The sequence below is a fragment of the Plectropomus leopardus genome, chromosome 22 (genome assembly GCF_026936395.1).
Source record: "Plectropomus leopardus strain MGB_pleo_1.0 chromosome 22, ASM2693639v1, whole genome shotgun sequence".
In the NCBI taxonomy this organism is placed as follows: Eukaryota; Metazoa; Chordata; class Actinopteri; order Perciformes; family Serranidae; genus Plectropomus; species Plectropomus leopardus.
In genome coordinates this window covers 12,796,223-12,823,643 of record NC_142197.1, presented here as the reverse complement: position 1 = coordinate 12,823,643, position 27,421 = coordinate 12,796,223, and the positions used below count along the sequence as shown (strand labels likewise).

At 39.2% G+C, this 27,421-nt stretch overlaps 1 protein-coding gene across 5 annotated transcripts in view; it reads right to left on the bottom strand.

The window, feature by feature from the left end:
- Positions 1 to 23,040, bottom strand: part of LOC121961553 (ninjurin-2-like) — a 33,040-nt gene extending 10,000 nt beyond the window's left edge. For 3 of the 5 annotated variants that reach the window (XM_042511591.2, XM_042511589.2, XM_042511592.2), the window contains exon 1: positions 22,777 to 23,040. In XM_042511591.2, the coding sequence (XP_042367525.1) occupies positions 22,777 to 22,872 (96 nt within the window). In that variant the 5' untranslated portion in view covers positions 22,873 to 23,040. The remainder of the gene's footprint in view (positions 1 to 22,776) is intronic. The other 2 variants (XM_088072451.1, XM_042511590.2) reach the window with 2 other exon arrangements.
- Positions 23,041 to 27,421: the final 4,381 nt, after the last annotated feature.

The following is a 27,421-nucleotide window of genomic DNA, read 5'->3' as shown; positions in this document are numbered from 1 at the left end:
ACAAGTTGTGTTTTCCTTTTGCTGGCTTTCTGGCAGCAGAACAGTGTCTGAGTTACTCTTTACTAAAATTATTTTAGCTGTGAGTGCCTTGGTCTTTTGCCTGAGAGACAGGTTTTCACATGAAGCTTCTCATTTCAGTTACTAAGGTCTATGGCTTGTTGCAAATGCACGATGTCCACTTTAAAAAGGTTTTTCTAAGGATCAAACCATAGGTTGGTTAATCATTCAGAGACAATTTGATATCACCTTTTTACAGTTATAATCCCTAAAATTTCAACTTTATTTTTATACTTTTTATCCAGTAGCTATGTGTAAATGCTTCTTTAGATAGTACTTTTCTCTGTTAATGGCGAAATCTGCCTTTCTGTGAAGTTTCACGCACGCCCATAGGATTTTCAGAGGAAAAATGTATAAATATACATTTCGCGTTATGACTTGTGTCTGACGACATAGCAGACTGTCTTCCTCAGTCTTCTTTGTGTGATTCATCTCTTCAGCCCTTCAACCACACCGGTTTCTCTTTTGTTGCATTTCACAGTGTGCTCTGTTTGTTGTTTCCAACAAATCCTGTAACCCACACAACCCCATCGGTCATTCAGAAAGTAAACGTTTGTATGTTACTAAACTGCTGTCTTACTGTAATTACATTGTTGTGGTTGCCTGGATTATGTTCAGAGACATTTTTTTCACGTGACAAAACATTGCATTTATGTACTGTGTAAGCTTTGCAAGAAGGTGGTTGGGGAAGATGGCAGGCGTACAAAGTGCAGGACCTTGACACCAGAACTTAGTGTTCTCGGTTATGGTTAGGAAAAAATCTTGATTTTGGTTAAATGTTAATAAAGGTAATAAAATTGCTGTAGTTGATGCGAGTGAATACTGTATTGAAAGATTGCTTTTATGTCAATTGCAGATGTAATATGCTCGGCATACTGTTTCCCTCAAAAATGTTTTTGCTGTTTCAAACTACTATACAACTTAGTTTCATACGGGACACAAACAGCAGTCTGGTGGGTCAAAGTCCTGTGTTTGTTTGCCCCATCCGTTCACCCTGACCTCCACACCTATGCAGACTTTTTGTTCTTTAAATCACCTGACTTCCTCCTTTGCTCTAATCAAAAATACTACGGCCACTAGATGTCACCACCGAATAATAAACATAAATATGAACCCTAATAAGCTGCTTTGACATTTGAAGGACACTCTTATTTGCTGCCCCCAGTGTTCAACACGTGTCATTATTACGGACCTCCGGACCTGTTTTATGAAAACACACTTGCTTTTACCACAAGGTCATAAGTCAATGTTGTGTTTCTTCAGAGCAAAAATTAATGTTTTCAGGGTTAACAGTGTCCATTTCTTTTTACATTTTATTAGAGGCCTCAATTTAGAGACAGTTTGTTAAAGTTAAAAACACCATCCAGGACTGACAAGTGAGAGCCAAACATCACCTCTTGGCATTTTCTGTGTTTGTTTGTTTTAGGGGCCATGGGTCAGCCCGTGAAATGCTGCGCTTCAGGTTGTTTGTTTGTCTGTATATGTGCCTGCTGATTGTAGGAGGGGGTTGGTGGGCATGTCAGTGAATAGACTTATTATGCTTAGGGACGAGCAAACGGTGGATACAACTGAACACAAGCACACACACACACACACACTGGTTTGGAGTCAAAACACCTATTAGGTGAACTTTGACCTGAAAAAAAAAAAACAGGACAGAGTCTGTATCTACACTTACACACACAACACACACAACAGAAACACACACACACACCGTGTCCAACTCACACTTACGCAGCAGCTCCAAAACTGACCCTTGATCTCTGCCCTATGGCCATCTATCGTCCTGCCGACTGGGCTGTAATTAGCAAAGCTGGCATGGAGAAACTATAATTACTGCCTTGTGGTTGTATGCATCAGCAAACTAGTCAAGCTCCAGTTCCAGTTTACATCCATGTCTGTCCAGACTCATATGTACCCATGACAGGTGATGATGTTTCCAACAGATGTTGCTGCAAAGAAGCTACATATTCTAAAATGTAGAATCTTCACTCACATCTTCAACCCAGCAGCACAAAAGATCGATACAATCACATCAATTTCAACATGGACACCCAAGACTAGTGTCACTAATTCAGTATCTCCCCTTCTGAATTATGGCATTTAGAAATTCAATTATTTTATTCTATGAGACATTTGTGTAAAATGTCAAATTTGTAGAAATGCATTCAAGGTGATTTCAAGATACCACATTCATGAGAATGAGATAGACAATGTCACAGTGACCTTGACCTTTGACCTTTGACTACTAGAATCTAATGAGTTCATAGTTTAGTCCACTTGGATATTTGTGCCACAGTCGCCTGCACAGAGGAATACAAAAAAAGCTTTAAATAGTGTGTGTTGGCTTGTGTGTGTATGAATTAAAGCCCACGCTGCATAATCTGAGGTAGATGCTGGTGTTTACATTTTGATTGGAAGTGTGTTTCCATGGTTACAATGCCAATGAGTAAATAAGCAAATCCCAAAGGCTGTGATATTATTGTGAGTTTCTCTGCCAGACCTGCTCTCTGCTGAGTCCTTTATGTCACAACAGACCTTTTTTATTGAAGACATTTTGACTTGTCACAGTAGGAAAGGTGTAAAAACTTAAATCACTGAAGGCTGAATTCTGTTTGGCTTCCTGAATTTCAGGTTCCTGTCATCTCGCGCGCTTGTTAACTGTCACTCTCACTAGGAAACTTGATTAGAACAGAGCCATCATTTGTGTTATTAGTAACATCTGTGCTTTCCTACTAGACAAGTCAAAATGTCCGCTGTGTGAAAGACCTACTGAGTGAACCCACGTGTCATTTAAAGACACCTCTTCATTCTTTTGACACCCCCCCCCCCCTTCCTGTGTTGTTTACTATCACATAAATCTCAATTTCACTTCCTGCATTCTGCTTTGACAGACAGAAAGGCTCAAAGAGAGAGGTAAAAACTGTGAACTGGCAGAAACAAAATTACATTCAAGCCTCATTTATAAAGGCGATTGTATCAAGATAAAATAAGTGGGAATTTGTATATATTGCACGACACTCTGATTATACATAGTACTTTTAATGCTAGTTCTGAATTCAATCAAAGGAAATCTGCCCAATTATTAATGTAGTTTTTATCCTATTGCAAAAATATTCCCTAAAATAGCAGTTTATCATTTTTAAATTGTTTAGGAAATGAGCAGATTGTCATTGTGGTGTGAAAATAGTGCGCAACAGGCTTTGAGGTGTGTTTTCTCTCACTTGGTGGCTGTGTCAGAGGTGTACCCAATCAGCAGCTATGTGTATATAAACAAAATTTTGATCTTTACATATTGTACACACAATTTTTGTTTTTAATTCACTCTTGTAAGTTATCTATGCCAATAAAGCCCTCTTTATTTGCACTGTGCGTAACACAGTTCGTTTAACGCACACCCGTTTTTATTAAATAAATGTTTTGCTACATTTTGTTGGTGCTGAACGCAGCCTAGGTGCACCCAAATACTGGACACTGCAGGCAACACAAACTCAAATAGATCACTCGTTATTCAAGGTTGGAGAAGTGATAAAGAAACTGAAGATCACATAACAAAATCAAGGATCCAACAAAGACTGAACTGAAATACAAAGTAGTGTGTGGAGGGGATGAAGTGCAGGTGGAGAAAAGGGTGGAATAGCTCAGGTGCGGGAAATGAAGATGATTAGGCAGAAGAAAAGGCAGGGAGCTGATGGCTGGGAAGGAGCAGGGGGGACTAACGAGGCTGATGCAGGGCAGGGGTGTAGATGAGCAAATGAAGGAAAGGCAGCAGAGGAACACAGGAGGGGAGGAACTCAATAAACTGAAACCCAAAAACCAAGAAAACACAATCTTCTTTACAATAAACTGACTGAGTGAAAACATAGCTGGACAAACTAAAAAAGGCAACTTAAATGAGTCTCAGTCCAGTCTCTTAAAGCATCAGGATTGTGAAAAATAGAGAAAAAAATGACAGCATCAATATTAGAATCATGTTCACAGGGCACTAACAATAATAATAATAATAATAATAATAATAATAATAATGATGATGATGATAAAAATAAAATATAAATTACAATTTTTTTAAAACAATGAAATGGTAATTACTCTTACAGTGTCTTTAACCACTTATCTTTTAGCCAAGCTCTCTATTTACTTCTTACATTTACATTACATTTATCTGCTTATCCTCACTCCTGCCTCTCTGTGATGATCAAAGTGTCATCCTACTATCATCCAATGGGGGGTGAGCTGTTACACAGCAGGATGGACGCCTCGGTAATTGCTGGGCAGGATGTGTGTTTGTGTGTGTGTGAGTTAGTAAAAGATAGAAGCACCTGGAAAATTAACAACCTACACAACCTCAGTGACCTTTGATCTCTCACACCCACTGGTGGAGCCACTCGCCCACGTGCGAAAATAACAAAAATAACATTACAAATATGTTGTATGATTTAATGTGACACATACAGACACAGAGCAACCGCAACATTTGACCACATGAGTGTGCATTTGTGTGTTTTTGTGAATATGTGTCTGCATGTGGACTTCAGTCTGCCATCTGGGAATAGTAGAGAAAGAGTGGCACTAATCTAATATCAGTTGACTCTCTGCATTCCTGACCATAACCACATGGTGCTACAGAGCTTCCCATATCAATGACTCAGCCAGCTGGCCCTGCCGGCCATGCAGGGGCCTACTACAGAATCGTTACAAAGGGTTGCACCTCTAACAGGCAGATTTTATTTCATATTAGAAAGCTTTTGTTGCTACTTTGCCACATTGATAATAAAACAAATGAAAAAAATGACTTGCTTGTGGGGAAATCACGTTTTTGTTTTCAGGCATTTTAGGGTTTGCCTGGAGGTGCATTTGGCCGTGCATCTTTTGCTTACTTCCCAATAATATATTTTGGCAATCTTTGCAAAGTAAAGACTGTAATTGATTGAGATATTTGAACGCAGCTGTATAAAGAAACAGAAATCGTACAGAACAGGACAAGAAGCCTTTGGTGTGACTTATTGATAAAAGCATGCATTTAGGCTGAACTTTACACTACTATACTCCTCTAACAAACTGGTGTTTAGGAAACAGCTGTCTATCATTAGGCAGATTTTATCAATAGTTACAGACGTATGTGAGTACTTATGTACGTCTGTGTGGTGTGTGTATGAAGAAGAGCCCATAAACACCTGGTTCTCATCTGACGTCAGCCATGGTGGAAGAGTCTATTGCATAAGACGTTGACGTATGTTGCACACTGTTATAGCATCCTTTGGCATGCGACCCTTGAAGAAATGTCTGCCAGATGTGTGTGTGTGTGTGTGTGTGTGTGTGTGTGTGTGTGTGTGTGTGTGTGTGTGTGTGTGTGTGCCAGGTGGGTAAAGGTGTGTATGCCAGTAGCGTTTGCACCATCAGTGCGTTCTTAAATGCGTTGGATGCTGTCATGGTAACATTGCAAACACACACACACATAAACAGATATGTTCTAACTGTTCAGAGGTTCATTTCTCTGAAGTGCTGACAAGCAGGAATGACAAGTATGGCAGTAAGTTACCTTACTGCTCCATAGCCGGTTTAAATCTCTTGAATGTTCAGATCAGTCAGGTTAGTGTCAAGGAGACCTCGTATGAATTTGATTATAATGACACAAGATGCAAAACCTTGTACTATAACTTTTCTTCATGCTTGAATTTCACTGCAAAAAATAATATTCCTCAAGCAAAAACACAAGAGTCCATTAATGCACTTTACCCACAACAAAGAATTTGTACTGTAGCTTTAGCATACATGCCACTTCAGGTTCAAAAAGTAAAATGCCACCTTTGGCTTTGGAAAACAAAGAACTCCACACAAAAGATTTTACAGGGACAAAAAAAGGAGAAACTTCAGAAAGAGACTCCTCTTCAAGGTTGAACAAGAATGCTTTTTTACTGTCTGAATGTCATTTTCCTGTCCTTGGTACTGTTACTTACTGTGCTTAATTTAATTAACACTTCTTGGACAAATCTCTTAACTGAATACACAGAGATTGATAATCTTATCTAAACTCCCAGTAACTCACTAAAAATATGTTATATTCATGATTTATTTGTTTTTCAAGACATTGGTCCCCAAAATTTTGTTGCTCCTGTCTCTGACATTCTGTTATTGACTACTGGTAATATTATTTGGGGGGGGGCGCACATCATACACTGTGCAATCACCAGAGGAAACACACACATGATTTACACAATAGCAAGTAAAAAGTCCCCTCTGGGATGATTTGTGGAGTAGTAAAAATATACTACTCATTGTTGAGTGTTTGCTTGAAGTTTTTATCACAGGAGAGGCATATTTGTAAAGTGGACAGGCTGATGTCAAAGAGTCTTTGTGAGGACAAAGACACCAGTAATAGCTGGAATTCCTTGTGTTTCTTTCTGGCATTTAACCTGTCATAAAAAGTGCCTGTGGGTATGTACTCAGTGAAACGGAGCGTCACAAATACTGAAAATAACCTGTTGCTGAAATAAACACATGCCAATCACTCTGAAGTGATAAATCTGATCTAACAATAATGCAAATGCATTTTCATCAAGCTGGTGAATAATGTTTTTTAGCTTATGACCTTCTGTCAAGGGATCAGAGGTCAATGGTGAGTTGTTCCAGGACCCTTCAGGGGTGCAGATTTTTGCTCCTGTGGGAGCTGGTTGCAGACCTTCCCTTTGAAGGAATGTTATCTCTAAACACCATGCCCCTCCACTGCTGCATTACACGGGTCATTTCAAAGTGAAATACTGCGTGAAACAAGTTTTAGACCGTGATATAGCTAAACACTTCTCTGAGAAAGATGCTAAGAATATTCTTAAAACAGCCGTTAGTTCTGGGGAAACTGGTAGTTTCTGAAGTTTACCAGTCATCTCTGCAGTAATGTAGCAGTGCTGTATTACCAGGATGACAAAGGAGTGATTTTGACCTATATATGTCAGGTGAAAAGTGCAGCACAATCTGTGTCATTGTTGTTTTTCTAGTGCTAAAAGGTAACGTCACATTCAAGGCATACCAGAGATGTGAGACACTGGATTGCTTACCGGTACACCACATTTCACATTATATCATAATCATTATCTCAAAATATCTTGGTTACTCATTTTATTATCCAAACTAAGAACAAGTCCCACCACATTGATTTAAAACACAGGCTTCCAACCTGGTATCACTACTTAATTGACGTGATGTTTTCGGAATATGATCACAGGCCTACTATATGTTTTCAATTGCAAGGTGACAAATAAAAATTTTAATTAACCAATTACATTGCATTTGTGGAGAAACTTTGTTTTTCTTGCATGCCTTCACGGTGAACAAAGAATTCAAAATTTGTGTGAATCCTTGATGAATTAAAGCAATAGGGGTCCGCATTTAACAACAGCAAAACTATATTAAAACAGCAATTTAGAAACTCTTCCAGAACTTGTTCAGTATAATCAAAGTCTCACTTATCCAGTCATATACTCAGTACTTCCTAAACACAAGCAGTTTTGCTAAAACTTTACTATTTAAAGCTGAATTAAAAGGTTAAACTTTTACAAAGCAGGACTGATTTAAAAAGTATTTTTATACCACGAAACACAAGAGCTGCTGGATTGCCATGGCCTCGACTGGTTGTTTGTTTAGGATATTGTGCGACTTTGGTGAATCCAAACTAACCCTTTAAAACACCAAAGTCACACAGCAACACAAACAAAGGCAGTGGAAGACCAGCAGCTCCCGTTTTCTGCAAGGTAAAATTACTGCTTTTGTCAATGGAGTCCAGCTTTGAAGAGAGCATAGAGAAGTTTCACTTTTCATTCAGTTCCCCGTCGAAAAGAGCTGCCTGTTTTCTTCACAAATTCAACATAACACGGGGTACATGATTGAAATGCAAAAGGTCATGTGGGGGTTAAAGTTTTCTTTTAAGGCACTTCATTTACGACAGTAGCCCCTTTCTATATTTCCAAACTCCTTCACATCTACACATCCTCCCTTTCAGATCCTCTCCTGCCATCCCACTCACTTCACCATCTGTCTGCTCGACTACCATCATGTCTAGAGCTTTCCGCTGTTCTTTCCCTCGCCCTCAGAACTTTCTCATAATATTGACTTTCTCCTCACACTTAAATCCAATCTCAAAACACACCTTTTCAAACTGGCATATTTGGTCTGATCCTTACTCAACAGTTACACCCATATTGATTTTAGCACTGGTGATGATTTTTATACCTAGTTATTTCAGAAATGTATTATTGTATATTACTGCTTTGTTTGACTTTATGATGTCTGGATGCAGTGCAGCTTGTTTTCTAACTGTCTTTTAAGGTGTGCTTGAGTGCTTTGAAAGGCGCTGATAAATAAAATGCCTTATTTTAATTATCTCTTTAGGTCGAGAACAAAACTCAATGAAGCATCAAAAACAGCGACAAACTTATTAAAAAGCTGAGTCATGTCAGCTTTCGAGTAACTGCTGTGATTACACAACGTGTCTTAGCAGTGTTTGTGGTTTGGTGTAATTATAATATATTGACCCAAAAAGTCAGTTTGCCACTGTGTGATCTTGACTCACACTAACATAATAGTGTCTGCATCCAAAACAAACATGACAAGAATTGTGTGGGAGGGGCACACCACTGCAGGATGTGTGTACATACTGTGTACTGTAAATATCTGTGCAGTACTGTGCATGCGGCTGTGTTTACGAGTTGTGCTTCAGGGGCTCAGATGAGGTGTGAACAGGCGTTATATAAAGATGGAAGAGTGGCACTTCAATGTATTTTCTTTGTTGTGCCACTCTATCACTTACTTTGTGAAAGGCTCTTTTTTTTTTTTTTAATTCTACGGATGAGCCGAAGCCTGTTTGGAGTTTAAAACTTCCCTGAGGCGCACAAGCTCTCAGGCTTTGGCCATGTGTGACATCACAGGACATTCCTCCCAACGGCTTCCTGGCTTTTAACGGCTCGGCCTTCATCACCATCCACAACACACGCTTCCTTCCCCTGTGTTTGTGTCCATTGTGGGCATTCCCGCTTCCTTAGTTCCACGAATGCTGCTGTTATGTGCCAAAGCTGCATCCCAAACTGTGAGACGTTTAAAAAGACAGGCACACATAGAAACTGCCTGGGGTTGAAAATATGTGCAAACTACCCAAGCCTAGAAACTAAAAACAGAGTGTGGAAAGATTTATATGTGTATCATCATCACATGCATTCTACTGAAGAATTTAGGGATCTTTAATTATTTTCAAAACATCAACACTGTGTTTTGGAGAAGTGTGAAGATTTTCTGCCACTTAGGGGCACTATAACAAAACTGTGTATTTCCAAAGGCCTCTCATAATTCATTAAGGGACAGCCATTAGATGATAAACATCCAACAACAAACTGCATGTTAGCAGAGTGAAATGCATTTAACATTTTTCACTTTTACATTCATTATCCTGAAATCCACATAAGTACACATCAAATACAAATGTCATATTTGTGCAAAGAGGCATACGAAGAAGATTAAGAGCGGATGGGTCCTTCAGAGTTGGCAGTTTCAATTTCCTTCCCTGTAAAGATGTGACAAGTGGAAATGTACTGAAGCCAAAAGTTATACAAGTATAGATTACGCCTTCATACACAACAGTCACCTACACCAGGGATGCCGGCTCAACCAGTTTGATATGGACAGGTGTGCAGCAAGGTCAGAGCTTCTTTTTCTCTGTCTATGCATACACTTGAACCTGTACTTAACTTGTTGCTTGTGTATGTATCACCAGCACGATATACTATATGCAGTAGCATACCGTGGGTTTTTAGTCAGGGCCAGCAGTAATGACCTGCCGACACTGCCACATACAAAACACATCAGCACGCTATTTGCACCACTGCATCAGCATCAACACCAACACGAAAACTGATCTTAAACAACAACAACACCACTAGCAGCGATTGTAGCGCCACCATCAGATCATCATGTCTCCAAACAACAACACAACATGGCAGGAAAAACTTTCCATACAATAAATATTACCATAATATTATCACTGCACGGCCTTCAGTTCAATAAGAAAAAATACCAAAAAAAAGTTGGACCCATTAATACTTATCACACACAGCCTTAACAATGCAGAATGTAGTACAAACCACAACAATACATTAACTTTATCTGAGAAAATAAAGTAGCACTCACCCATCACTTGTAAATAAAATCCATCCTTTGGTGCTTTCTGATGAAACTTTCAATGACTTCCTCGTGCAGTTGTGCTTCCTGCTTTAGATGAATGAGCAGCTCCTCTATGGAGACAGAAGCCAGTGCCGACAGTCGTGTTTGTCCAGTTGTATTCCCTTCATATGTTTTAATGAATTTGAGAGCCGAGAAAGATCGCTCAACTGAGGTTGTGGACACTGGGATTGTTACGATCAAGCATGTGAGGGTATAAAGTTGTGACAAATTGTCTGCAAGCCCCGTGCTCCTCAGAAATGTCAGTAGATCACTTGGGCTCTTCCCCTGAAGGTTTGTCATGTTATACATCACTTTGAATTCAGCTGTGAGTCTGGGAAGGTGAAACTGTGCTCCTCTCATTCAGGCTCCTGAGCTCTGACTCGGGAAATGTCTGAATCAAGCAAGGCAACAAACAGCAGCCTTGTGTGATCTTCAAAACGATTCTTAATCTGTGCTAGTTTAGCTCAGAGGCTTGACGTTTGATAGCTGCCTTCGTGAAGCTGCTAAAACCAGAGCTACGCCATGTTCCCTAAGTGTTGTTTAACAGTAAACATGACCGGCAAATTAGCTTGTTCCGCTTCGTGCTAGCTGTTAGCCACTTATAGCGGCTGTAGTTGCTCTGGGTGAAATGCCGCAAAAAACCTTTGTTTTCCTTGGAAAGTCCATCCAGTTGACCAGTTCAGGTGTAGGTCTTCCTCTTGTAACAATTTCTTTGGTGAAAAAGGAACATGAAGAAGCTCGGCAACAAGCGGCTATTGTCCTGCCCCATCAATATGTATGTAGCTTGTTTGCTAACGTCAAAGCCCGCCAAATCAAGCTCAAAGCTAATGCCGACGCTAAAGGCTAGCGCAGCGATACATCCGGGGCGTTCTGTCACAGCAAATCAAAATCTGATTGGTTGAAAGTACTGTCACTCAAAGTTGTACCACAAGAGCTGGTCTGAGGAGCTGTGATACATTTAAGTGACATAGGAAATCCTAATACAGCTCCATAAGAGAAAAAAAATTGTTTTGTGGATAAATGTCACACTGAGCAAGGAATTACACACAGACACATTTCAGGCACATTTCAATTTAATTATGAAAAAAACGATGATTTTGATTTTGACAGGACCAGTAGAGAAGGCCTTGATGGCCTTGACAGCCCACCACTGACTATATGTGCCATATGTGTGAGGTAAAGCAACATGTGGAAAAGCAAGGACATGTTGAAAATGCAAAGTGTGACACGGGTTATTCATGTATGACAAGATGTAGGTAAATTTGTCCAATGTACACATAGAGAAGTACCTGGAGGTAAAGTGTTACACACATACTAAAGTGGTTTACCAATTACTACAAATGTATGTTGTGTACATTGATGTCATAACTGCAGTTGCGCTGATTTAAAAAGAGATATTCAGGCTGTATATTTAAACATATGGTTTGTGTGAGTGCAACCTTTGTAGTTACTTTATGAATCGGTGCAGTCAGATAAAGCTGAAATCTTTTATGTTAAATATCTGCCAGAAACTACACACTCATGTGTGAGCATTAGATGACGTCCTCTATCCTCTCTGGATATCTTTCCCTCCTAGCTTCGTGCTAACCTTACATTAGCTGCTCTGTCTCGAAAATTTTCGTCTGAAAAGATGTACAGCAGACTGAAATTCGTCGGTGCGGTTCTGTCGGGAGATGCAGTGACCAGCGGTGAGTAAGAAAAGCAGAAATAATACATTTAAAATTGTTAAATTGTGGTCCAGGAAAAGTCCGCTAGCCGCTAAGCTAGATTACTCAGTGTAAAATGTTTTAGGCTAATGCTAATGAAGTTAGCAAGATGTAAATGTGGAGGAAACATTATTTACAAAACACAGTTGTTTTGTCTGTGATCTTTGACACTTATTATTGAGCTGAGTTTCATACTTGGTTTAAAATATGATGTTTGCCTCTCTTTGAGATGTTTTTCTTTATGTCAGCTAGCCCTTAAGTTTTAGGAAAAAGATCAAATGAAAACATTTTTTTTTTAACAGAAAGTGTTTTCAGACAGAATGAACCAGTTTTAATTATTTCCAGTTATAGAAAATATAATATAAAAAAAAGGGTTGGCAATTTTGTAACCAACTGTGTTAAATGAGTATATGATATTGGCTTATATTGATCGACCTAAATCGATCGACCAGCATAATATAACATCATATTGTGATGAAACTAGAAATATACACTCCTAACCTTCACATAACATGTTCTTATGATGCAGGTTGACAATCAATAACTCAGTAAACATACTCATATCATGCACACATGCACACTGTGTTAGTTCCTGTAACTTCATGACAGCAAACTATTGCCCCATTTTAAGGACATAAAATACTGCACTCCTTTGCACTTTGTTTCAGTGGTACACACAGGGAAGTTCATTTATTAAAATAATAAAAGCAATGATGAGATACCCTGAGATACCTGTATGCCATTACTGTGACTGTAATCAGCACATGTGCCCAAAGGAACAGAAGAAAACAGGAAAAATCACAGTCTCACTCCCTGGTTACCACAGGAGTTATTATTGCTGGGGCAATGTGGTAATGATCAACATGGATCTGAGGCCTTTCTGATCAAAGCTTATTCAACAGCCACTTGTGTAATTTCAGATAACCACAAGACTGTGATGTGCTTCCACTGTTGGAAATTATTGTGTTTAATGATGGAAGTTTTCCACTGAGACAAATCTCTAAACATTCAGTGCCACGTCTGCTTTTTATTTTCACACACAGAGTAAATGCACATCCTCACTATTAGTTTAAATGAACAGATTTATGTCATTTTACATTGAAGTTTCTTTATTGTCAGGCAGTAGATAGAGAAATGAGCATCATATAAGTAACAACTGCGCAACACATGCAGAAAAAGTGAATAATTATTTTATATTTTTATGAGTTTATAGATAAATCTAACTTGACTTAAAATAAGTATGTTTATTACAAATGTAACATTATGTCACATGACTTACCGGTACGTATATTGTCTTTAAAATAACTTCATATCTCCTTTTTTAACATGGGAAACAAACATCTGTTTGAAAGTCTTGAGTTTGCTTGACCCATTCACCTCAGCTCCAGCCTGCTCAATGCAAACTTTCTGGCTCTTAATTCATAAATCTCTTTACACACTCAGACTGTAGGGACTCACCTTTCATTTAGGAACAAAACCCCAGTCACTATAACGTAAATCATTAAATTTTAGTGTGAAGACTTTGGTTAAGGTCAGGGTAAGATTTAGGTGAAGGTTAGGTTTAGGGAAAGTCTCCAGGAAATGCATGTAAGTCAATTTAATGTCCTCTGAAGTGATGGAAACATGACTTTGTGTGTGTGTGTGTGTGCGTGTCTGAGAAGAAGTGAATAACTATTTGTCAAAGAGACGTTACTGCTGTTTATTTTCACTGTGGAGGTCAAAAGGGTAGACGGATATTCCTGCGCAAATACACACACAGAGGCGTAAACATAAATGCAATAGATCAGGAACGGTGACTAAACCTCAGGCAGGTCATCTATTTAGCTCCCCTGAGGCTCCTAAATATGATGTATATGTTTGCACAGAGCAGGCTTATGCAGACAGAGAACTGAGAAAAATGCTGTGAAAAAGTTTATGTGTCCGGTCATGCGGAAGTTTAAAAATACAACGTGTGAGATTAGAGCTGCATGTATATACAAGTAGCCAGAGCATATAGTTTTGTTGAGCATAGAATTGTGATGCTAATCATTTATAACTGGCAACTTTATTTTCTTCAAGAATACACTCAAAAAGCTGACATTTTTAGTGTCTCCCTGCCTTTTAGGAACTTAAAAAGTATGACATTTTGTTAGACAATTTATGTGAGAATATCTAAAAATTAAAAAAAATAAAAAGATTTCACATTAATTGCAGACAAATGAAAATATAAAGTGAGTTCCCGAAAGACTTGGACGATGCTTTTGTGGTTTCACAAAGAGGACAATAAATAACAGAGAGCCTTTGTTTCACTTTTAGCGTGATCTCATTGTGTTGAAATCAACAATCGTCCCATGAGCACAGCAGGCACCGGGGAACATCAGCGACGGAGACTGGATGAGGTAAGGCAGAACCTCACCCATCTCCCACACTAGTTTTCTCCCTCCATCGTTCCTGCCCTGCTCCCATTTTTTCCCATTAACACATTTAAGATCACAAATGACCTCACACAGCTACATCATGCTATTGCATTAGCTAAATAGTCGTCTGCTTGTACACAAAGCTTCGAATGATGCTGTTATGTCATTGACCCTTGCAAACACAACAGGCTTACACGCAAGCCACGTATTTACATGCTCACAAACAGACACTGTACATATATCAACTGAACAGTTCATACATACACACACTTGTTAACCCACACGCAAGATTGAGCAGAAACATAAACGTCCGGGGTCTTTCCCACACAAACGCTTTGTCTTATTCGATGACCTAACACTCTCAGTGGAGGAAAGGAAAACATAGATACAGTGAGGTCTGTATTTACCTTTAGATTCACATAAATACACACATACTTTATAGTGCATACAGCATAGCAACACATTTTATCAACAAACTCAAGAGGTCAGATTCTGTGTGTGTCTCAGTTTGTAGCCCGACTAACTTTTTTTTTCTCGATTTCTGCATGCCAAGTTCTCTCCCTCTCTCTCTCTTCTCTCTTTTTTCTATGATTTCTAATGATTTTTACCCCCTTCCTCTCTCACATTTGGTGAAGTATTTCTTTTAAGGAATAGTTGAGAAGAATGATATCATTATTGCATCTGTGCACTCAGTATCAACTCCTACTTAAAGCACAGACTTTATGCTTCATCCCCCCCACCGCACACAAAGCCTCTAGAGCATTGTAAATGTTTATGACATTATACATCTTTATGTCTATTTTTATGTGTATGCATTTCAGCAGATGTGTGTCTGTATGTGTGTGTCTCTATATGTGTTTGGCAGTGATCCAAGCACAGCACATGGTACAATAGATGCCTACAGATCTAAATGAAGTGTATGGTACCTCAAACCACTGCAGTTAAATGCAGCCTAGCTACAAGCACAGTTGTTTGACAACTCGCAATTCTCTGAAAATAAATACATCTTTCTGAATTCTAAGAAAAACACTTTACAGCTGCGTATGTTTTTATGAGAAGGGTGTGTAAGGTTATGAAAAGACATGGTGATCTTGGATTTATAAGTTCGGTGTGCACTTTTGATTTAAGTGTATCTGTGTGTTTGTGTGAGTTATGGTGTTGTGAGTTGTAGCGTCCCAGCAGGGGAGCCTCGGCACTAGAGAGGGGGTTTCCTGTTTTTTCTTGGCCAATACGACTGGAACAAGTGGATGAGTAACAAAAGTGTGACACAACACTCTTCGCCTAAAGCTGCAGCTTGTGATTTGTTTCATGCGTAATAATCAGCTCAAGGTTTTAAGGATGAGCGTTTAGTTGGTTTGACAAATAACGTCTTTAGGAAATATATAATCATGCAGTCTTTCACTGGAAATAACATTTAAGGAGCTGTTGGAGTCAGGGTTTTAAATTCGGCTCAAGTGGAAGCAAAGACGCCGACTGTTCTGTTTGACTCTGTGACACAAAAATTGTTGGTTTGAGAGTGAGAGACAGAGAGTGAGAGCAGGAGACAGAGAGACTGATCTCTGTGTGTGATAACTTAATTGTTTATATCTGGAGGGATCTAAGTTTTCGTGTGGTATCACTCATTTCACACACGCTCACTCTATAAAACCTTCTAAAAATCTGTTCACGTTTCTGCACATGCACACAAATGGCAGTGAATTGGGCTCTTTTCCCGTGAACCTGTTTCGGATTCAAACCGAGTCGGCTGTCATTTCCCTCGCTAAAAAATGAAAAGAAAACATACCCGCCCCCCCTTTGACAGAGGAGGAGGAAGAGGAACAGGGAGATAGAGAAAGGAATGTGTTAATAAAGAAAAAAAAAAAAGATGTGGACTGTATGAGGAAGAGAGACAGAGTTGAAGGAAGACCATAAAACAAAGAAAGAGGGAAGAAAGATATTAAGTGCTATATATTCACAGTAATGTATACATTCATGGTCATACATAAAAAAAAAAAGTGAAATATTATATTTTTCTGTTTTTGGCCCTACTAACCATCTTTCATCCACTTTATCCATTTTAGATACATGTTTCAAAAGTAAATTTAGATACACTTGATATGAGAAAAAATGCTTTTGTAAATTTCTCAGAAACACAGTTTAAATTATTCTGTCTTGTAATAATGTTAAAGAGGCTGAATTGCATCTTTGCTGGACATAATAATTGTCAGTCGTTACCAGTAGAAACCTAAAGAGGTAGCCTGGGTTATTCTGACCTTACTAACAATTAAATTGCATCAATAGGCAGAACCACTTCTTCTTCTTTTCTACTTTATGTATTGAATTAATTGAATTCTGGCAGATTGGATGCTTAGCAGCGGGTGGAACAACTTTGTGCAATTTTTAAAAAGTTGCATTCTGATTAAATGTTTTGGTGTATACAATCTGACTACGCAATCTGGATATTAAATTCCAGCCTGAAACATGTATGCTATAGTTTGTACATACAAAGTAAACATTACATTACAAACCTATTACACAACAACAGTCATTTAAAGATGAGGCTCTGTTGGGTCTCAGATTAAAGTTCCCGGAATCACACACACACACACACACACACACACACACACACACACACACACACCTTATCGTACTTCACACTCACACTCAGAATGTGGCATTTGCCATGTAGGGGCCAAGAAGGGGTTACACACACACACACACACACACACACACACACACACACACACGTAATGTCAAAGAGAGGCAACAGTGTATTCTCGGAGTTGAGAGAAGTGGAAAGGAGATGAGCAGGACGGTGGTCATTGAGGGACACTCAACAGCAGACATTAAAGCAGACGGATAAAAGAAACAAGTATTCTGGTTAACAAGCTGCTGTTTAGACAGAAATACAGGAAAAACAACATTTAAATACAGTTGTTGCCATTGTTATGACACATATAGGCGTTGTTATTGTTGGAATAAGTGACATGTGAAATCAGTCTTAAAGTGACCCTACCCCTCAAACTTGATTATAACATGTAGTCACCACTGGTTGGCAGCCAAACATGATTATTTGCCTGGGTGAAGTGCTTCATAGAAGCAGAGCACGTCAAACTGTAATTTCTTACAACATATGATGGTTTGCTTTCAGGCTGTTTAACTTATATGAATAGTAGAAATTTTAAAGTTATCGTACTAAAACAAATATAACAGTTAAGGGACCACCTTCTTTTGAGAGTGTGACCATTTTTAGCCCGTTCTGTTTCTAACACTTCAAATACTGCTGCTTAGTCAGTGATTTCAGAGCTAGAAATGACACAAAAAGCCACCTTTCACGGCAATATGATACACCACTGGAAGGTGTCAGTTAATAAACTGGTCGAATGGCACCTGTTGCAGACAGTATAATACACTGCCAGTTGGCCTGCTGTCACCTTTCATGGCAGTATGATACACCGCCGGCATCAGTTTGAAATGCTGCCAGTAATGATGCAATATAAGGAGCTGGTCCCTATAGGGCGGCCTGGACTGACAGTGGATGGGTCCAACAAACTCCAGACTTTTAACCAGGAGCCTGCTGTTCACTTTTTTAAGCCAAACCATATGGATTTTTTTCTAAACCTAACCATGTGCTTGTTTCGCACAGGAAAATAATGTAAATAGGAGTTTTACCAGTCTTATCAGTTTATTTTGAAAAAGAGTGTATACATCTAACGAGCAGAAAATGTTAATTTCCTGTGAAAAGAAACAGACACGCTGTCCCAGAGTGTTCAAAACAGACACAGGAGGATAGCTAGTGCATCATACTTAGACGTGAATGGTACTGACCGATCACTGACCGGCAATATTTGACGAGTTGGGGTGAGAATGTGTTGACCATGCTCTGTCTTTGAAGCATGGCTGCCATGCTTGTAGAGGCTGTGTGATTCCTATAAATTGTGTGTGAGTGCTCCACGCCCTGTTGCTGTGCACTATACATAGAGAGTGACTTAGAGGTGTAAAGCCTTCACACCATGGAAATAGATTCATCATGCTAGCTTCACACAGACCCAGCTTGAAAACCTCAGAAATCCAATTTCAGCAAATGACACACTCTCCTTAGGACCTGATTTGAAGCTTTGCTGAGTGCAGCATGTCTGGATGTTGAAAAAAATGATGTTATGAATTCAGAAACCCTAGAAATCCATTTGAAAAAAAGCAGAAATCCACAGCCGTCAAACTGTATTGAAAGTCTCACAACATGTGAAGCTTCATTTCTCAACTGGTCTTAAAGGGTGAAGATAGGTTGTTTAAGTCAAGTTCATTTTATAAATAAAATCTCTCAACACCAGATATCCAAGGTGCACTATGAGTACTAACCCATGGCACAAAGTCACCACACTATATCAAGGTGTTAATTAGTCTGTTGAGTGATAACAATGGCACAGTTACCCTAGGAACCAGACAAATCTGTGAGTACCTTTTTTACTTGCTCCCGCTGATTCCTCTCACTTTCACACTGATTTCTAGCCACCTGGCACTCGAGCCAATCACAACAATTTATCTAATTTGGGGCTATGACTGACAACCTGCAGAGCTTTCACGCTTAATGCAAAATACATGATGATGTCATTTTTGGGTTGCATACCCTCACCAAAGGGACACTTTGGAGAGCATAAACCTAGCTGAGGAGACTGGCGGTGTTTTGTGCTGGCGCGTCATTGTCTCGTGAGGGTAGAGGAGTAAAATTAGCGCGTTCACGCCCGGTGTTGTATTTTCATCAATGCCAATCAGAGCTGGAGGCAAGAAATACCTGTGATTACTGCATTTGATGTCATTTGATGCAGGTGTAAATGCTGATTATTAACTTTTGTGTTACATTAAAAAGCCAGATGTTAGCAGATGTTAGCAGGTTTTTTTGTGCATGGAAAGGGACTATAGAAACAGAAGCTGAGCTGAGAGGTTTCGGCGAACTAGTTTGGCGATACCTGGCTATGACTGATACAGTGTCACTGATCATAAATCAGTGAGATTTCTGGGTGTAAAAACTGGAACAAATGAGTTTCCATTTATTCAAAAAACAAGAAAATGAATCTTTAATAAATATTTATACATAATTCGCGACTGAAAGTGAGTTTTAAATCTTGGAAAGAGCAGGTATCAAAAACAGCATCAGCACATGGTCCACTCTGTAAAGTAAAACAAGATCATATGTGATCCGAACAAGCTTAAAGACTTGCATAATGTCACAGTGGCTATAAATTACAAGTAATTAAGTTACTGTACGATGCAGTGGCAAGTTTCAGATTGTAGAGAAAACCTCATCTAATTACATAGCTGGTATTCTAAAGGACAATATCCATTTCATATTTTTTGTCCCACTACCACTGGCTCTTACTCTATCATCTACTACACCTGCTCCTTTAGTGCAGTGGCAACTAGCCATTTATCTGTCTGTCAAAACAACATGGCAAACACATAGTTGTAATGTATTAATGATAGCATAAATCAAACAAACCACAAGCTTGATCTGGCATTGACATACAGGATGTTTATCATGCTGAGAGAGCAATCTCTTAAACACACATGCATACATCCGCTTTTCTAGGGATGACACATTTCTCTTTTCACATCTGCCAACATATGATTAAGCAACCAAAGTGGTGATGAATAGTTGTGGTGAGCACTTGCGGTTGCGAATATAAATATTTACATTGTGAGGCACATGATATGATTATTACTGCCGTAGTGACTGTTGGTGGTCAAATGGCGCAATATGTTCTTAGCATATCTCTGATTAGTGCAATGCCGCCTTTAAAAGCAAGAACAATAACTACAGAAATGGTAAATTTGGAAAAAAAATAGTTGAGCTTAAAGTTTGAAAGCTAGTTAAGCAAAGGGAAAGATTAATAATAAAGAAAGACAAGCAATAGCTACAATTCATTATCACATCCTATGATAACTGTGTTTTTATATGATATAAAAAAACTAATTAAGTAAGATTTTGAATATTAAAAAGATGATTTTAAATGCAGGAAACACATCAGCAAAGTGGGTAAATTAGCTTACACAGGCTAGCTTTCACCAGGTTGCCTTAACTAGCTAGCGTGGAGTCATTTAGGTTTTTACCTATGTTTTTCTAACTTGATATGTTGACTTTTTTCGTAAGTTCTATGTTGTTATGATTTTGTAGCTGGTAAAACAGACGTTAGAAAGCCCAGGTATGGTCTTAACTCCATTCAGCCAATTTAGTTACTGTGTTTAGGCATTATATGGCAGTATAGTCCTTGGGCTCTTCCAGCACTCATTGTGGTTTTAATCACCATTTAAAATCCATGTAAGTCATTTTAATTCTTCATTCTGTTGCTTAAACATACACCAGCTACTGTAACAGCTTTCTGTGGTTTTCTGTGACAACTTATCCCCAACATTACAAAAACTGCATCTCATAAATAGTTTTATTGTTCAAGGTCTCAACTAATATGCAAGTGTGACACATCAAAACATGAGAAGGAAATTCGCAGATGGAAAGTGTGGTTGTGTTTTCAGTTAAATGAATGAACAGAGTCAGCATTCACAAGCTGTAAATTTGGATGTGGTTAGCAAACTATAACCTTACTTTTGCTGCGACATAAATTCATACTGCTGCTGCAACTGTCAACCTGCTGACAGGAAGTGAAATGACAGATATGAGATTTGTAGGCATACTGAGTAGCTGCTGCTGACCTGACAGTTTGTACTTTCACTTATCAGTTTGGTTTATACTTTTGTACCTCTTTAGGTGAATTTTCCTATTACTGATTTACAGTACCATACAATAAAATATAGAAGATTCCAGAAAATATTCACATGAAATCAAATGCGGATCAAGCTATCCATTGCATTGCATTTTTCTGTTTTTGCATTTTTGCAATTTCGCGTTTTTGCATCTGCCACTGTAGCTTGCAGCCCCTTCATAACAAGCCAAACAGCATTTGCAAAATGCAAATTTCTAATGTGAAATTGCGTTAATCAATGTTTTTACCAGTTTAAAACATCACGTCCATTTGTTTTGGAGAGGAAGAGATCTCTGTGGATAATTCGGCTGCCGGTAAAAACATCCTGAATGTCTAGATCGTAAGGTATCAGATAAATAAAGGTGAACACACATTAGCAGGTGCTGGGCTAGTGGTCGATCTGTGTCAAACCGAACAGTGTAGTAGAAACACTTCTACACACTGCTCCTTTATTGGAAAAAGCAACATTGTTAGTTCTTAAAGAAATGGCCTAATGTTGCCTCTTCCTTGACTGACAGTAATAAAAATGAACAAAATTGGCAAAAACTCCACAAGATGATTTGTTAGGTTTGGTTTAATTTCACCTACAACACTTTAAAATACTGTGATTATATTGAGTTTGGGTGGCGCTTAAGCATATCAGACTTACTACACATACACCCACTCAGCTACTGTACACCTTTTCATCCGCATCTGTCACTGCCTCACTCACACTCTCTCTCTCTCTCTCTCTCTCTCACACACACACACACACACATGCACACACATGCACACAGCTTCTCTTGAGTAATAGCACTTTGTTCACCAGAGACTGTGTAGCTAAATATACCAGTAACTGATAGCCCTGCTGGTTGATGGGCAGGAGCACTGCTGGCCCTGACACTGATACAGAAGATGAATCACAACAGTCACCAGGGAGTGTGTGTGTGTGTGTGTGTGTGTGTGTGTGTGTGTGTGTGTGTGTGTGTGTGTGTGTGTGTGTGTGTGCGGGCGGGCGCACGCACGCATGACGGAGGCTGTCGGCATACCTTTAACTGTAGTGAATGATGAGTCAGAGGATTATTTAAAGGAAAAAAGTAATGCAGTACACTTAACAGGATACCAAAGAAAAATAAAACCAAAAAACTAGAAAAAAGGCTTCTTTAAAAATAAACAAAATATGCCTAAAAATGAACAGACATCTTCAGGTCAGCAGCCCCACCTTGACCCCTTATTCTTGGCATTAGTGAGTACCTGTTCTGTTGACCAGTCTGCATTAGAGGACTTTATTAGCCTTTGCACCCAGGTCCTAATTGATATTTGATGGATGTTGCGATCGTAACTTAGTCTCAGAATAGAGTACGGACACTCAGACGAACCCAGAGAGCCACACAGCAACCCTCTGATCCTCAGCTCTCACATAGGCTGCACATACCACAGCTCTGCGGCAAAGCTAAGACAGGAGCAGCGATTCAGAGTCGCAGATAGACCAGGGTTGAGAGGAAGGGAGATGAAAAGAGGTAAAGAAACAGGGGGAAACAGAGAGGAAGAGATGGAGGAGAGGCCATAGCTAAACATGCAGAAAGATTTTGCAACTTCATTCACATTTTTCTCTCTAAGTCTGTCTCCTCAGTTTCTACCTGTCTCTCCCCAAGTCTCTCATTTTTTCACGCATTTCACTCTCTTTTTGGGTGCACTAACCTGCAGAGGGCCGCTGGCTGGCATGGTGGATCTCAGCGACGTCAGGTCGATGTCTCGGCCCTGCTCCCCTCTCTCTGTCTTCCCAAGTCCCTGCATAATAAGGCCCCGAAGCGAGCAAGCAACCAAGCACACACACACTTGCACACTCAAGTGTTGCCCCCACAGCAGTGAAAATGCTAATGCAAGGATGGCAGTGGTCGTTATGAAAGGAAATGACCCTGGACGCCAGGCACCAAGCACCAGGCAAGGCCAGGGAGGACAGCCGAGGGACAAACAAACGGCTTATTCACCCCCGTCTCTCTCTCTCTCTCTCTCTCTCTTACTTTCCACTCTTTCAGCCTGTCTCTTTTTCCCTCAATTCTCCCCATGTACCAAATCAAGGTAGTAAAAATGCTGGAACACCAAATGAACCATCATATTGAAAACCAGGCAAATATTGTCAAAGTGTTAGACTGTCTCCAAATCTAAAGTTACTCATGTCCCCACTATGACTCCATTTAACCAACCAAACCAATGCACACCAAGATGTGTCTATTTGTGCTTGTTTGCCCAACAAAAACATTCTGCTGTATTTCTGCTAAGTTAACTGAGGTCAGATGTATTCTTGTAAAAGCACTGAGACTCCACTGTTGAAGTTCTCAAAACCTGGGGACCCCAAGGCTCTGTAACAGGGACCCAAAGATAGTATGTGCATAGGAGAGAGGCCAATAGATATCAGGAGTGTTAGAGATGGATATCTCAAAACCTGGGCGAATAAAGTATGTTTGCTACATACCTTTACAGAAAACTAAAAAATATGTTTTGTTCTTTCCTGACATGAGTAAGTGAGTCGGGGCTGTTCTCATGCACTATTGTTAAGTTTCCAGTGTACCAAAATTTGTATATATTCCATATAATGATAAGCCACTAATTTGTGCATAACCCAGATATTTGGAGGGCTGCAATCAAGTGACCAATGTGCTAACAGCAGTCCCAAGCGATCCTGTGAGGAGGCAGGTTAGGGCGATAAATGGGTCATAAAATACAGGACTTTCCACAGGGACTTTCCTACAGGAGACCACTGCTCAGAACCGTGTGAACTTTCATTTTAAGGTATATTGTCATTATGTGTCTTTCCCTAAACCTAACCTTAAGTTTATGGTGATTACATAACTTTATGTTAAGGATGTACCATCAATTATGGGGCGCCAATTCGTAGAGCATTTTATAAACCCTTTGATAAGGATGCGTTGCTCGGTAACATCCATGGATACGGCTGCACGTATCTACTGTACAGTCAAGTCAACCTTATTGTAAATTCTGCCATAAATAAAGGAAATAGACAGGAATAAAGTGCTTTTTCTCCCAGACCCCCGGTGTAATAAAATCGCAGTTAAAGGAAGGCACACATGAAAACACACAAGCACTAACTTCAAGTATAAATGGGAGATCAGCAAATTGTTTAGTTTGTAAATTTTACCAACGCTAGCTACCATAAGCTACTGGTCATACCAGACCAAGAAAAATATGGTATGCTTGCTGCAGTGTCACTGGATCATTTGTTTGAACACCAGAAAATGACATAACCATCCCTCTTGCATCAAGCGCGAAGGCCGTGAAAGTTGATGTGGTGCTTGGTTGTGCAACTTTGAATTTTTGTCACTAGGCACTAACTGCACGCCTGTGCTCTTTAGCTCAGCAGGCGTGACTGGCCAGATTCACCTGCACAGACATCTCTACAAGTCTTCATTGAGAGATCATCAGAACAGTCAAACGGCCAGAAATCGCCAGGAGAAAGAAGAGGCTTCATGGAACGAGTGGTGACGGGCGGGGAGGCAAAACATCGTAAAATAATTTTGTCTTGAAGGTAAGCAACAGTTACAGTACACTAATACATCTTTTGTTGCTATGCCAGTATTCACTAGTGTTAACAGGGTAGCCTACTTTTATAATTAAAACATTTTCCAGGGACACTTGATTTCTTGGTTATAAACAGAATATTTGGTTTGTAGACCGCCTGGCTTTTTGGAGCATATTGCAATGAACAATGCATTGAGCATAAATGCCTCTGTTCATGTTTGTGGCCCGTGCCCCATCTATGCAGGCCTGTGTCTCAAAGTCGAAGGCTGGATCAGCAAAATCAAGGGTGTATTAAACTGATCAAGGGTACGTTTTATAGCTAATGAGCTAAGATTTTTATTTCCCAGAGAAGGAATGTGTTATTTCTTCTTTTAAAAGTCACAGTCTTCCTTTAATATGACACATGCAGTATTTAAAATGCACAGGGCAGTATAGCCTGCAGTGTGAGACTAGAAGAAAAATATAAAATGTCGTCAAAAGAAAATGAAGGTTTATTAAATTATAAGGGTAAATGGCTTTTTGTAAAGCTGAGGAGATGCAGGAATGTGCTGCTGCTGACTGAATGGTGAAATACAGGGACAGAGACAGATAGACAGACAGAAACCCTGTGAACCCAGAAGAAGAAGAACCCTGTCAGCTTGAGTCAAAAAATACAAGAACTTAAAATAGGCTTGTAATGGACAAAAAATAAAACACACCACAAACGAACACACATTCGACACACATTTATTCACAAAATAGACCACCAACAGTGGACCAGACACATAAAAAACTTTTTTTTAAGCTTGTCTTTTCTTCTTTTTCTCTCTTGTTTAAATATGCACACATACCAAGTGTCCTCAGGGGAATGGTGGCTGTCAACACTGATTAAACACACTGCTGCGAGCTCATAATCCTCAAAAAACTGATCACCTGAATGGCAGGAATTTCATTAGGTTAAGTGTACCTGAAAGGAACATTACACAAACACACATGCACACACACACACACACACACACACAGCAAACCTTTGACCCAAATTGTAAAGACCCAGGGGCGTCTCACAGGAGTGAAAAAGGAGTGGTGTCAGTATTGGCCAACAGCAAACTTTGTGTCCTTTGTCACTTTTCTTTTCAATCTACTTTGAAAAAATATTTTTCAATGCTTTGGGGATCTTAAAAATGTATAGCTCTCTCATCTTAATGATACCCCATCCAGGCTTGTGACCTTTTGCGATCATTACCTGTTGGCAGAATTGAAGAACACTGTAATTAATTTCCTGAGATGAATATGATATATCTAAACATCCAACAGCCTGAAAACCTGGTTGAGGCACTATCTACTCCAATATGCTCTAGAAAAAAGAAACTTGAAAATTGTTTTAACTTAAAAAAATAAGTTTCTGTGCTGCCTTACAATGTTTTAGTTGACTATATTTGAGAAGAGAAGTTGAGGTGATTTTGTAATCATTCAAAACAAATGTTTTATAGTCCAGGTAACTTGATCTCAATTCAGTTGTATTGAAATCTGTAAGCTACATAATGTAAAGGATTTAAGTACAACTGATATTTGATCAAGTTTATTTGAAAAGGAGTTTATTTGTTTTGCATCATTAAAACAACGAGCTTCTTTAATGTTTCTTCTCAAATTCAGTCAACTTAAACATTTAAGGCAGCCTGGACACCACCTTTTTAAGTTAAAACAGATAGTTTCTTTTTAGTTCATGTGTTAGTATCATTTTGTGCCTCTATGCTGATGATAGCTTGGGCGGGAGGCATTATACTTTCAGGTTGTAAATACGTAAGAATGTAGAACCCATTCTCAGGAACGCAATATTTACAAAGTGCCTTGAGAGAATTTCTGCAAATTTGGCACAAACATTCATTTGGACTCAACAATGAACTGATTAGATTTTGGTGGTCAGAGGTCAAAAACTATCATGACCTTGCAGCTTTCTTTTTCTCGTGAATGGGATATCTCAAGAACACCTTGAGGAAAATTCTTTGTATTTTACACAAACATCCACTTGAACTCAAGAATGAAGTGCTAAGAATCTGGTGGTTGAAGGTCAAAGATCAAGGTCACTGGGATGTTTTTGGCCATAACTCAAGAATTTATTAACTCACACAAATGTCTAAAAGGATATAGTAATAGTAATAATATTAGACTTTGTACAAAATAGATACAATAAATAAAAAAAGGAAATACACAACACTACAAGTTCATATAAAAAGAAAAAAATCAAGCAACCGCACCCACAAACAAACTGGATGAAAACCGGCCTGAGCTCAGCTCAGGGTTGAGAGAAATCCTGCACATGCATTAATACATACGATTTCATATTGTGGCAGAGCAGGTAGGCACACCAACATCAACAAACGTTTGGCTTTACTGTGACTTCCAGTGCTCTACAAAATAATACTTTTCTGGCCATTATTTAACATCATAAATCATCAGCAGAAGGGGAGGCAATTTGGTCAGGTACTGAATTGGTGAGACTAATCTTGGGTGCTCACTTTGGCACTGTGCTGATTGTATCGATCTTCTGTGCTGCCGGGGGGGGTAAGATGTGTGTGAAACATTTATGTTTCCACAAACATTGAGTACAACTTGACTGGTGGGAGGAGGAATACAACTGCAGGGTGGTGATTGTAGTTACTTCATATTTCCATTATAGACAAACTGCTTACTCAAAACATGGACACAATTACTATGTAGTATTTATTTAGGACACAGTTCAAGTGACTGAGCTGTTGTCAATTTTCTGATAATGGATAATGTGTTTTTCCCTCCTCGGGGCATAAAGCAGAAACATCTGTCCCCTCAC